This window comes from Amphibalanus amphitrite, unplaced genomic scaffold, assembly GCF_019059575.1.
Source record: "Amphibalanus amphitrite isolate SeventyFive unplaced genomic scaffold, NRLGWU_Aamphi_draft 000191F_arrow, whole genome shotgun sequence".
Classification (NCBI taxonomy): domain Eukaryota; kingdom Metazoa; phylum Arthropoda; class Thecostraca; order Balanomorpha; family Balanidae; genus Amphibalanus; species Amphibalanus amphitrite.
Genome location: NW_024881686.1, coordinates 681,895 through 694,679, shown reverse-complemented (window position 1 = coordinate 694,679; position 12,785 = coordinate 681,895). Strand labels below are relative to the sequence as shown.

Here is a 12,785-nt window from a genome sequence, read left to right as displayed (position 1 = left end):
CAGCTGCGTCCACGATACCGGCCGAGGTGCAGGCGAGGAGGGGACAGGGAAGGGCTGCGGCTCTGTCAGAGAGAATGTGATCGAGAAGACTGATGACAGATCGCACTGTACGATAGCGGACAGAAATCACCCTAGATGGCTGAACTATGGACTGGATTAGTGTCCATGACTTCAGTGAAACGCTCAACACACAATACTGTCATCACACAGTGTGGACTCTTTGGTTAACCCGGCTCAGTTTTGAGTTCCCAACGGCGCTCTGTTTGCTTATCGCTGAGGTTTGAACAAAGCCGCGGGTCGGTCCGACGGCACAGGATCGTCGGCTTCGACGGCAAAGGATCGTCGGTTTCGACGGGCGGCCAGCGGTGGATGCCGTGGTCACTGCGGACCGGCAGTGTGGGCCAGTAAATTATTGCCTCGGACGCTGGCGATGTCTGTTTGCCTGTGTCTCCATTGTGTTCCAGCGTGTCATCCCAGAGTGCGGTATACGACCCATCTGTGATTTATGGCTGTTTGCCGACTAGTTAATTGACAGATCTTTGGGTTTTCCTAGGTTCTGCTGGATGAGACGAGGATAATTCCCAGTCATAAATATGAAGCTTCGGTAACATAATCATTGGTTTGTAATGCTTGCCGGCCTTTTGCAATAAACCGGCTATTGTGCTTATTTTAACTTTTGGAACTCATTTAATGCACTTCCATAATGGCTGTCATAGTACACCAATAGAACAAAACTAAGACAGAGGAGCATTCCTATGTTTTTTTTTTTTTGCCCGTTCAAAGACTGAAGTCCTTGCATCTGCGAGTGCAAGTTCCTCGTGATTACGCAACTAGTTATCAATATTATTAACGACGTGTAACTGGGAATTTGCGCTGCGCTGTATGACACCCAGTGTGCTGCCCTCTGACCCCCCCCCCCCCCCCGTTTGTTCGACAGCACCTGATGCGTCAGGTGGGGGACGAGGCTCAGGAGTACCTCAACCAGCGGATGGCCGGAGCGCGACTCACCGTGCCGCGCCTGTCCTGTCTGGGCATGGAAGGCAAGCCACGTAAACACACTCGATTCGCTTCCTCCGCTGTCGTCTGGTGGCATGAGTGGAGGTCACGGCCTGCCCGTGTGCCGTGTGCTGTGTCCTGCTCGGTAGCCGATCCCCCCCCCCTCTTCCCCTGCAGCACGACACTCGGTCACAGCTGACAGCACGAGTCAGTTCAATGCTCTTCTCCCTTTCATATGGCGGTATAAAATCCCACGCGTAAAACTGCGGCCTGTTTTCTGCTAGCCCTGCTTGGCAAAGTTGACGTGATATTCTCACAGACCTGGTTCTGTTGTTTTGCTCAAAGTTTTTCTTCCTGTGTGCGAAAGCTCCTGTTTAGATTGCCAGATCCACACTGAGTCGCAGTCCTCGCCGGAGGCTCAGCGAACGTCGTTTTGATCCCGCTAAACAGCCTCTGTTTTAAGGTTAGCATTTCGGCGCTGGGTTTCCATTTTGGCACGCGTCGCCGACGTCTTAGGGCGGCGCGGCGCGTGGCCTCCCGCGGGAGATTTGCTCGTCTGCTCACGTCCTGTCGCTGTATTATCGGCGGTGGTGGCCGCTCGCCTAGTAGTATCCCCAGGGCAGCGGGCCCACGGCGGTCGGCGGCGGAAGGTGGACGATGAACGGTGCGAACAAAACAGTTTATTTCATAAAGGCTACGTGACAAGGACGGCAGCAGTGACCTATATGGACCTTTGGACGTTTGTGAAGGTGACGTGCGTTGCGTGTTGCTGGCATCGTTGGGCCTGCAGACTGAGTTCGCTTGAGATCGATAGAAGGAAGCCAGTGGCGCATGCTGAAGAAAAACAGGAGCCGCGGGTGATGTAACTTGATGATGCAATCGGTTCGTCGGACACCGCCCTGGCTCGCCGCTGGGTGAGCCGGGAGGGGGTGGCCGCGGTGGCCGATGAATTGGGGAGGCCCGGACCGCCGCCTGCAGGGTGTCACAGCGGGGAGAGCTGTGACGGCTCCGCTGGACCACTGGCTGACCATGTCCTGTCAGCGACAGACGGGTCGGAAACGCGCCGCTGGCCGGCCGACTGCGCCGCGCTCGTCGCACTGGGAATTGCGCCGTTGCCGGCTGCACGCTCGATAAAGCGCCGCAGTGGAGTGCCGCCGTGAACAGACTCATAATACCTCTGACGCTCCGTATGTGTTCACTGCCCGACAGCGACATTATTTCTGCAAATTTTCAGTCACGTCAGGCCAGGTCACGCGCTCTTTCTGAGGATGTCGAGATATAATGTCGGATTTGTTGGCGGACGTGCCCCGAAAGCAAGGCTCTCTTACGTTATGCAAAGTGAGTTTACTGGCGTCGTTCCTCTTGTGGCGATTTTGAAGGCTTCACATTATAAATGAACTAGGATGTCAACAAACAAGGTTCCTTAAAATTTTAAAGTCACATAATATGTACAGGCATAGGGTAGCCGTCTGCCATTAGAAAGGCGTATTTAATTTTAAATACAGTCATGGTGCTTCACCGTATAAGCTCATAAAAGCATTTGTTAGGCATCGTTATTTGATTTTTTTTTTTTTTTTTGCTCTTGCGTAGTGCAAATTGAGCAGTACCTATTTTTCCTAAATAGATGTGTTTTGCGTACCTGCCTGCGACATTGATATCCTTGCATGACAGTTTCGGGAATTCGTCGTGTCCGTTCAATGGCGGATCCAGGGGGGGGGGCATGGGGCCATGCCCTCCCCCTTGGGCCTCCGGGGGGGGGGGGGTACAATCACGGAGTTTTTTTTAATTCATCACGGAGGTCACCGACGGGAGCTTCAACCCAGAGGTCTCCTAAGGGGTACCATCCAGAAGGTGTATCGGAATAGAGTACCGTTTACCGGTTCTCCCGGAGGCTCATTTCTGTCCCTCGCCTCGGGTGGGGCTATTTCCATCCCGAGGTCCGCGGGGGCACCATCTCGAGTTCTCCGGAGGCACTATCCCGCGTTCTCCGTGGGCACCATCCCGAGGTCTGAGAGCAGAGGGGGCACCATCCCGAAGTCTCCGGGAGCACCATCCCGAAGTCTGTCTCCTGGGGCACCATTCCGAGGTATCCGGGGGCACCATTCCGAGGTATCCTGGGGCACCATCCCAAGGTCTCAGGGGCACGAATCCCGAGGTCTCGGGGGCACCATCCCGAGGTCTTAGGGGCACCATCACCCTGAGTGAGTGGCCGAAATCCGTGGAATTTTTAGGGGGGTGGCACCAAATACCAGGGGAACCACAATACCGTATGCCCCCCCCCCCCCTTGACGAAATCCTGGATCCGCCACTTTGCCCGTTAAATATTGGTGGAATGTTACTTACGTATTACTTTATATGTAATGGTATAGCAACGAACCCCAATCATTTTATCAACCTTCTCTTCACTTGATGAGAGAAAGAGAGAGAGAGAGAGAGAGAGAGAGAGAGAGAGAGAGAGAGAGAGAGAGAGAGAGAGAGAGAGAGAGAGAGAGAGAGACCATTCCGCTATAGAAAAATAGTTGCATTTGCAAACACTTGTTGCATTTTGCATCAACCGTTCTCTTTCCTGGGATTCTCGCTTTTATTGGCGGACATTGGGCGTTGTACGAATTTTTTTCTGTATTTACCGTATCGAAAGCGAACAACGTCTGTTGGAAGCTGTCCTTCAGTAGACAACTACGCATGTGATCCAGTGATGATAAATCTAGTCAGCTTTAGAACGTGTTAAGGATGTTGTATCGTTTGCATGGAGCTGTTTCTGCCCTCTGCAGTCTGCATACGAACGAGTATACGTAGTTTGCAAGTGGCGTAACAAAGTGAACGATTTATGACTTACTGTGTTCGGGTGTATGTTGGGAAATAGTTTGTAGTAGTGGTGCATCATGACTTATTCTTCACGTCCTGCATATTAATTTAAATGCAACTCTGTCGTACATTAATTTGAATAATGCAACATGAACTGGTTTTACAATATTTGCTTTCTTTTCCTTGCGCGTGTCGATGCTCCATACAGTATAAACGTGAAATCCATACAACATAAAGCGGTTTATGACCCGCATTCGATAACGTTTGTCCCAGTGTGTCGGTGCCGTTGACTAGCCGGTAGGCATGACCTAGACGTGCTCTGTAGACAGGCCAGTCGCTGGCAGGACTGGGCCGGGGGTGCCGGTCCGCCGGCCCGCCGGTCGGGTCGGGCCGGCGGGCCGGCCACCGCCGCCGGCCCCTCTGCTGACTGAGCGCTGTCCGCAGGGCCCTCGATGACAGAGAGCACCGAGATAACATCGCTCTGCTCTTACACAGAGTACGATGTGGACGCGCCGGAGCCCAGCCTCAGGTCAGTCGGCGCGCCGCCGGATGGCCCCCGCCGCCCCATCACGGACGACACTGCTTATCGCTATTGGGGCAGGAGGTATTCGCCTGATCTTACCTAGCACGCAGTCAGAGGGGCAGCTAGACGCGCACTGTTGCGCACTAAACTCAGAAATGCTAGCAGGCTGCTATGGGGAAAAAGCTCGTATTCTCTCGGGTGCATGCTTACGAGCATGCGTACTACGTATGCGTTACGGCGTGCGTATGTATATGCGGCGCGTGCACGTGGCACGTGCTGTAGTTATGATAGGAGGTCGTACAAACAGTAAGATAGATAGGGCAGACTGCATGGACTCGCATAAGAGCAGTTGGTAATGCTATTTTGCTATAAAGTTGTTGCATATTCGCAGATTAATGATCGTCAAATTAGCAAAAGCTTTATAACAACAAAACATTTGTATGGACACAACCACAACCCTTTTGAGAATGATTTATCAGTAGCCTTAAAAAGAATGACCTAACTTCTGTAAATGCCGCATTCTGGATAAAACCCAATGATTAAAAATGAATTTAATACCGCATAGATGTTGTGATTGTCAATGTGATTCGTTGTTGCTAGACATAATGCAAAATCATTCGGCCACCAGGAGTTGATCCTATAACATCTAATGTCTTGCCTGAGGTCTTTTATCAGCACGGAAACGATGAACATGTTTATTGAATTGTGCTTTCTTCCAACATCTATTATATCAGCAGGTATAAAGCGCTCTCTGGTTCTACAAAACTAACGCTTGTATGCTGGCTCACCCGTCCTTGTAGTCCGAGAGCTAACATCAGTGAATTTAAGAATATGCTGCTCGGTGAATGTGAAACCATTCACAGTAGTGTTTCAGAAATCCAAATTTGCATCGGCTTCAATCGGCTTCTCATAAGCTTAGGCATTCAAGCAACTATAGTATCCTAAGCTTCTACAGGCATGATTTACAAATCACCTCCAATATTGGGTACAGCTTTGAACTATGATATTTTTCGGCAGCTGAGTTTCTGCCGCGCCGTTGGAATTTGCAAAATAGTCGGAACATTTAACGGCAACACATAATGAAAAATTTGTTTCACGCGCCAGCTGCGGAAACTTACCCGACCTGACCCGACCAGACCTGACAAGATCTGACCTACTGCGACCTAACCCGACCAGACCCGACCTAACCCGACCTGGCCCATTCAGACCCGATCGAACCCGACCGAATCCAACCCGACCTAACCTAAACCGACCTGCCCCACTGACCCACTCTGACCCGTCCCATGGGCGCGTCCCCAGGAAGCGGTCGTCGGTGCAGCACACGCTGCTGCCGTCGATTGCCGCGTCGACGGACAACCTGGGTGAGCTGCCGTCGCCGCCGACGTCGCCGTTCGTGCCCTTCCAGCGTAACTACCTGGTCGCCAACGGCCTCGAGGTGGAGCTGGGGAACATCATCGTCGAAAACGTCGACGAGCCGAGGTCAGCAGAAACAATGATAATTACTTAGAAGGCTGAACAGGCGAGCATATGTGGTGAACTAATGGCAGGCTTGATGGATGACCGTTCACCCAAGCGAATATCCCTTTTGGAACCAACGAAACTTGGGATTTCCAAGTTTCTCATGATATGCTTACAGTTGCACATATTTGATGTTACGTACGTCCTGGTCCTTGTACAGTGTTACATTGGTTACAGTTTTTACCTTTCAAATGTCCCCAGCACTGTCTCGCTCCACTGCAGCGCTGCGTGCCGGCTCGGTCCGCCGTTTCCACTGACTGGTCCGCTCTGACGGCTCCGTCGGGGGCTGATGTAGGCGAACCGACCGATCCCCCACGGCGACGTCCGTCGCGCGCTGACGTCTATTGGTCACTTATCGCGGCCATTTGGCTCGGGATCGCCCGCGGCGAGATATGTGTCCGTTTGACGACAGACAGGGTCCTAAGCCGACCGCCGCCAATTCATACATATACCGATAATGGTGGGATGTAGTGTGGTGTCTCGGTGAACCAAGAAGGCATCACAACCAGATTGAGCTACGGTGTATATTAAGTTGAAATAAGTTGGTTAAATCGCCGGAAACAGGAGAAGGCCGTAATAAGTTAAATCTCTCACGTTGATTTTATTGTTTAATCGCCGACTGATTTAGGTACCTATCATTTTTGTAGTACCTGAGTGTTTGTTTTCCGACATCATGGGAAAAATGCAATGATTGCAAATGGCACAGCATACTTAAACCCCTACATGGGCTGTTAAAAGAACCAGTAAAACGCCTTGAGAGGCGACTAACGGAGCGAGCGAGAGGGTGGGCCTTGCACGTGTGAAGTTGCAAGGGGGTACCTCCAACTGACTTGTGCACGGCACCCTACTAACCGGTCTCTAGCGATGTGCCAAATTTGAGCACAATCGGCCCAGCCGTTCTCGAGATCTGGAAGCGGCACCCTGCACGTGCACACGCGCAAAATGGGTCCCAACTGACTTGAGCACGGCACCCTACTAACTGGTGCCTAACCGTGTACCTACCAAATTTGAGCGCAATCGTTCCAGCCGTTCTCGAGATCTGGAATCGACCCCTGCACATGCGCACGTGCAGCAACACCCCAACTCTGGCACATGGATATGCAGTGCCTAGTGGGTGCCTACCTACATGCCAACTTTCAGCGCAATCGGCCAAGTAGTTACCGATATATTGCAACGATTACAAAATTGACACCTCTTCGTTTTGCACGTGGCACGTGCATAAGGGGTCACCCACATGCATCGGGAATAGTCCAATACTTGACCGGTTAGTAGAAGGAACTTGGTGGAAGGAATGAAGCTACTATACAAAAATTACCGCATGTAAATCGGTCAAGTGGTTGCTGATACTGTATGAGTCATTTGACCTTATCCTCAATACTTTAAACCGCGCCCCGCTGGGCTATTCAGCCATACGCGCCCTGCTGGGGGGGGGGGGGCAGATTCTGCCCCCCTGCCCCTGTCTAACTTCTGAACCGATGGTCGTAGAAAGACGGGGAAAACGGCAATCGAAAGCTCTCAACGAGGCGAATCTTAAGAGCCCAATTTTTTTTGATTAAGTAGGTCAGAGGTCAGGTCAAGGTCAGGTCAAGGGTACAAAATGCAAGTTTCTACAGTATCGGCCTTGCACCGTAATTGCCGAAGAATGGACTGAGACTAATTGCTCAAAACGTGTTCTTAGGCTACCAAGACAATATTCGTTGCATACAATATCATTCAAAGGTCAAGGTCAAGGTCAGGTCAGGTCAGGTCAGGTCACCAAAAAAATATAGAAAAGGGCATGTGCGACACATGTTTTATGGGTCATTTTATTCATAGAATTCAATAGGCACACTCAATTGGTGATATGGACCACCTCTGGATGAATCTCAGGTCGAGGTCAGGTCAAGGTCAGGTCAAGTGAGGTCAAATTTTGAAGTTGGTTGTTAAGGCCTAAAAAGGTGTTTATCTGATGCAGTTTTTCACGGCGAGTCGAATGGTGCTATTTTTGTTTCCGTACGAGGTCTAGAACTTCCAAAAAATTCATTTTTTAAAAAAATTATGTGTCGTGACGTCATAAAATTTTGAATAGCTCCCACATTTTTGAACCGATTCTTCTCAAAATTGGTATGTAGGTGCACATAGACCACTTCTCTGACATATATTCCGTTTTTTTCAATACACTCAAAATTTTGGATTTTATAATTATTTTCCCAAAAAAGTCGGTTTTTTTGAAAAATTTTGGGCCAAAATCCAACATTTTCAAAAAATCGAGATAGCCATTTGATAGACAAAGTAGAATCACGTATAACCTTTTTTGTTACGTCTTGATTCCTTTTAAAAATGAAGATGTTAGCGGCATTTGAAATTTTGCGATTTTTTAGGCGAAAATTGCGAACATGACGTCACTAAAACGTCATTTTCTCAAAAATTGTCCGACAGATTTCGCTCAAATTTTCAGGGAACGTGTCAAATTGATGTATGATAAGGTACAGAAAGTTTGACGTCGCTGGCGTAACGCGTTTAGAAGTTATTGGCGAAAAACGGGAGGGGGGCAGATTCTTCGCAAGCTAGTATAAGTGCAGAACACGTCTCACTTCAAAGTAGCATTTCGTCACGTTTGCCGCTTTCCAGCCCGAAATATCATCTATCGCGTGACAACTGCATAAATTGCCCTTCCATACCAAAGCACACGATATATTACCCTTCATACCCTACCCGTAGTACAGTTGAACACCGGTATGAATACCCATATCATAAGTCACTATCAAATTTCACGTTCACGTATTCACGCTCAAGTTGTCTGTCACCCTACATAATCACCTCCAACTATGCAAGAATTTGCCACGACACTGTGTTGTAGTTGATTTTGGGCCTATGTTCACGAATTCTAATGGCACCAGATTAACGGCTCGTATCATGAATGTTTGTAGAGATGAAGCAGACAGGAAAATTACAGAATCCATTAGAATTCGTGAACATAGGCCCAAAATCAACTACAACACAGTGTCGTGGCAAATTCTTGCATAGTTGGAGGTGATTATGTAGGGTGACAGACAACTTGAGCGTGAATACGTGAACGTGAAATTTGATAGTGACTTATGATATGGGTATTCATACCGGTGTTCAACTGTACTACGGGTAGGGTATGAAGGGTAATATATCTTGTGCTTTGGTATGGGAGGGCAATTTATGTAGTTTTCACGCGATAGATGATATTTCGGGCTGGAAAGCGGCAAACGTGACGAAATGCTACTTTGAAGTGAGACGTGTTCTGCACTTATACTAGCTTGCGAACCGATTGAGAAAGAGCAGTGCTCGAAATATATCGTTTTTGTATTGTATTTTTGCCATTACAGTTTACTTAATGTATTGAGGATAAGGTCAAATGACTCATACAGTATTAACTATGATTTTCCTCATAACGCTGAACTTAATCAAAGTGGTTGCTGAGATATAAGCCTCGCAAAAGCGTCCGCACGGCCGGCCGGCCGGCCGGCCGCTCATACTCAGAAATTTCCGTTAATCTAAGGAAAGACTCCGCTCGCTTCGCTCGCTCCGTAACCAGTATAACGCCTTTTGGGGCGAGTAACGGAACGAGCGCGAGGGTGAGCCTTGCACGTGCGAAATTTCGAGGGGGTACCTCCAACTGACTTGTGCACGGCACCCTACTAACCAGTCTCTAGCGATGTGCCAAATTTGAGCACAATCGGCCCAGCCGTTCTCGAGATCTGGAAGCGGCACCCTGCACGTGCGCACGTGCAAAATGGGTCCCAACTGACTTGTGCACGGCACCCTACTAACTGGTCCCTAACCGTGTACCAAATGTGAGCGCCATCGGTCCAGCCGTTCTCGAGATCTGGAAACGACCCCTGCACGTGCGCACGTGCAGCAGCACCCCAACTCTGGCACATGGATATGCAGTGCCTAGTGGGTGCCTACCTACATGCCAACTTTCAGTGCAATCGGCCAAGTAGTTACTGAGATATTGCAACAATTACAAAACTGACACCTCTTCGTTTTGCACGTGGCACGTGCATAAGGGGCTACCCACATGCATCGGGAATAGTCCAATACTTGGTAGAAGGAATAAAGCTACCCTACAAAAATTACCGCATGTAAATCGGTCAAGTGGTTTCTGAGATATAAGCCACGCAAAAGCGTCCGCACGGCCGGCCGGCAGGCCGCTCATACTCAGAAATTTCCGTTAATCTAAGGAAAGACTCCGCTCGCTTCGCTCGCTCCGTAATTACATTTTTTAGATTTTGACATAGGATCAAACTGCATATTGTGTCGACAAGCTTGTGCCCCCCACCGTCGCAAATATGATGCTCACAGAAGACATTTTCTTTGTCCTTTTCTCATTAGATGCACCATCAGCGAAAGATGAAAGAAGTCGCTTGAATGTTTGTTTCTCGCAAATGAACAATTTCAAAGGAATGGCTTAAAATTAAAAGTTCGTCTGCCCTCAATTACAGAAAACACACGAATAAAACCCGATGTCTTATCTCCATTCCTAGTTCGTGGTGACGTGTCTAGGGTCAAGAACTGCAATACCACGTCAAAGCCATAAAGTTTTCATTTGGAAGGCTTACAGAAAGGAAATCCCAGACACTGGACGGTGATGATGCTCAATGTCCGGGTTGTCCATCTGCCCCGAACTGCCCTCACCCGCAGCAGTGTCCCTCACTCTGCCCCTCCCTCTCTCCCTGCGGCAGCTGTTACGCGGTGAAGGACCCCTCACCTCCGTCCCTCCCTGCGGCAGCTGTTACGCGGTAAAGGACCCCTCCCCTCACCTCCCTGCTCCCTGCGGCAGCTGTTACGCGGTGAAGGATCCCTCACCTCCCTGTCTTCCTGCGGCAGCTGTTACGCGGTGAAGGACCCTTCACCTCCCCTCACCTCCGTCCCTCCCTGCGGCAGCTGTTACGCGGTGAAGGACCCCTCACCTCCCCTCACCTCCCTCTCTCCCTGCGGCAGCTGTTACGCGGTGAAGGACCCTTCACCTCCGTCCCTCCCTGCGGCAGCTGTTACGCGGTGAAGGACCCCTCACCTCCCCTCACCTCCCTCTCTCCCTGCGGCAGCTGTTACGCGGTGAAGGTCCCCTCACCTCCCCCTCCTTGCGGCAGCTGCTACGCGGTGAAGGACCCCTCACCTCCGTCCCTCCCTGCGGCAGCTGTTACGCGGTAAAGGACCCCTCCCCTCCCCTCACCTCCGCCTCCTTGCGGCAGCTGTTACGCGGTGAAGGACCCCTCACCTCCCTGTCTCCCTGCGGCAGCTGTTACGCGGTGAAGGACCCCTCACCTCCCTGTCTCCCTGCGGCAGCTGTTACGCGGTGAAGGACCCCTTACCTCCCCTCACCTCCGTCTCTCCCTGCGGCAGCTGTTACGCGGTGAAGGACCCCTCACCTCCCCTCACCTCCGTCTCTCCCTGCGGCAGCTGTTACGCGGTGAAGGACCCCTCATCCACCCCTGTCTCCCCGCTGCAGCTGATACGCGGTGAAGGACCCCTCACCTCCGTCCCTCCCTGCGGCAGCTGTTACGCGGTGAAGGACGGGGAGGAGAGCCTGGCCGAGGAGCCGGCCGTCGAGCTGCTGCTCGGCCAGTCGGCGCCGGCCGTGCACAAGTTCGGCCGCAGCTCTCTGGACTGTGTCATGCACCACGGCCTGCTCTCGGTGCCGGCCAGTGACGAGCCGCTGCTCCGCCGGCGCAGCGACCCCGGCGTGCGCCAGTACAGCCTGGCCAGCGCCATCAACGCGCTCAACGCCAGCCTGGCCAACATCATCAACGCCACGTCGTACAGCACCGTTACCAATAACAGCAGCTCCATCTCGCGCTTCATCGAGGAGGCCGCCTTCCAGGCGCTGCACTCGTCCAGCTCCGACCCCAGCCACCTGGAGGGCGGCGACGTCGGCCACGGCGCCGACCTCGACTCGCCGCCGCCCGACGACGACTCGGACTCGGCGCGACTCGGCGAGTCGAGCGGTCCGAGCGAGCCGAGCGGCTCCAGCGCCGAGGCGACCACGCGCTCGCTGGACTCGCTGTCGGCCGAGTGCGGCGACTCGGACCTCCAGTCGGTCTCCGAGTCGGCGCCGCCGCCCCCCGGGCACGCCCTCCTCGTCAACGGAGACGTCCTCCAGATGCTGCGTATGCGCAACAGCCAGCTCAGCGTCAAACCGGTCGCAGAATCAGGTGAGTGTGCTGGGAATATGTCGGCCAGCATAGGCCGTCAACAGCCGTTTTAATATTTTTTCTGTGGCCTTTTTCTATCGAAACATGGAGGCTCATCTCGATCGAAAAGAGTTCGGCTCCTATAAGATTTCATTGTGCTGGTTTATGTAATGTTAACACTTCAATTCTTTTATGTTTCCCTGAAAAGAAGTTTTTATATTCGGAATTATAGCATCTTCATTCTTTCGGTTGACGCATCACTCCCATACGCCGCATTAAGGCCGAATATATTGAGCCCGAACTGTCGTTCCACGCAGGAAATTGGAATATAACTCGCGTTCGGTGTCCTTGCCTTACCCTCAGCTCGTCTGGCTGCAAAGTGAACCCGATGAAGCGTGATTTATCGCCTCAGATCGTGTTTTGTCTCGCACGGTAGATAACTGCCGAAACGTCAATAGAGTCGCCCGATTACCTGACAAAAAAACATGCTATTCAACACCAGTTGGTTGGAAATCAATTGCATGTCGTTTAACCATCTGCTTATTTAGTTGCTACCATTTTGTGCACGTAATAACTCGCGGCGTCTCGATTCCAGGGCCCTTTTTTCGCGCTTTCCCTCCGAAAAAGGTTCTCATCCCGCCAACACGCCTCTCCTCTGTGTTACCTACCCACGCGCTCTTTGCCCCGCCTCCATGTGCCCCACTCCATGCCTCTGCTCTGCGGTGCTCGGCGGCTCTGCGGTACTCGGCGCTCTATACCTCTCCGCGATGGGCCCGTTTCGCCAGCTGGCCTGTGTTTTA

The 12,785-nt window shown here is 51.5% G+C and overlaps 1 protein-coding gene across 2 annotated transcripts in view; it reads left to right on the top strand.

Moving 5' to 3' along the window:
* The window catches only part of LOC122384474 (gamma-aminobutyric acid type B receptor subunit 2-like), a 133,128-nt gene that overhangs the window by 99,324 nt on the left and 21,019 nt on the right, over positions 1-12,785 (top strand). Inside the window, exons 14-17 of one of the 2 annotated variants that reach the window (XM_043371889.1) lie at positions 938-1,049; positions 4,246-4,330; positions 5,624-5,803; positions 11,351-12,006. In XM_043371889.1, the coding sequence (XP_043227824.1) occupies positions 938-1,049; positions 4,246-4,330; positions 5,624-5,803; positions 11,351-12,006 (1,033 nt within the window). The remainder of the gene's footprint in view (positions 1-937; positions 1,050-4,245; positions 4,331-5,623; positions 5,804-11,350; positions 12,007-12,785) is intronic. The other variant, XM_043371890.1, reaches the window with a different exon arrangement.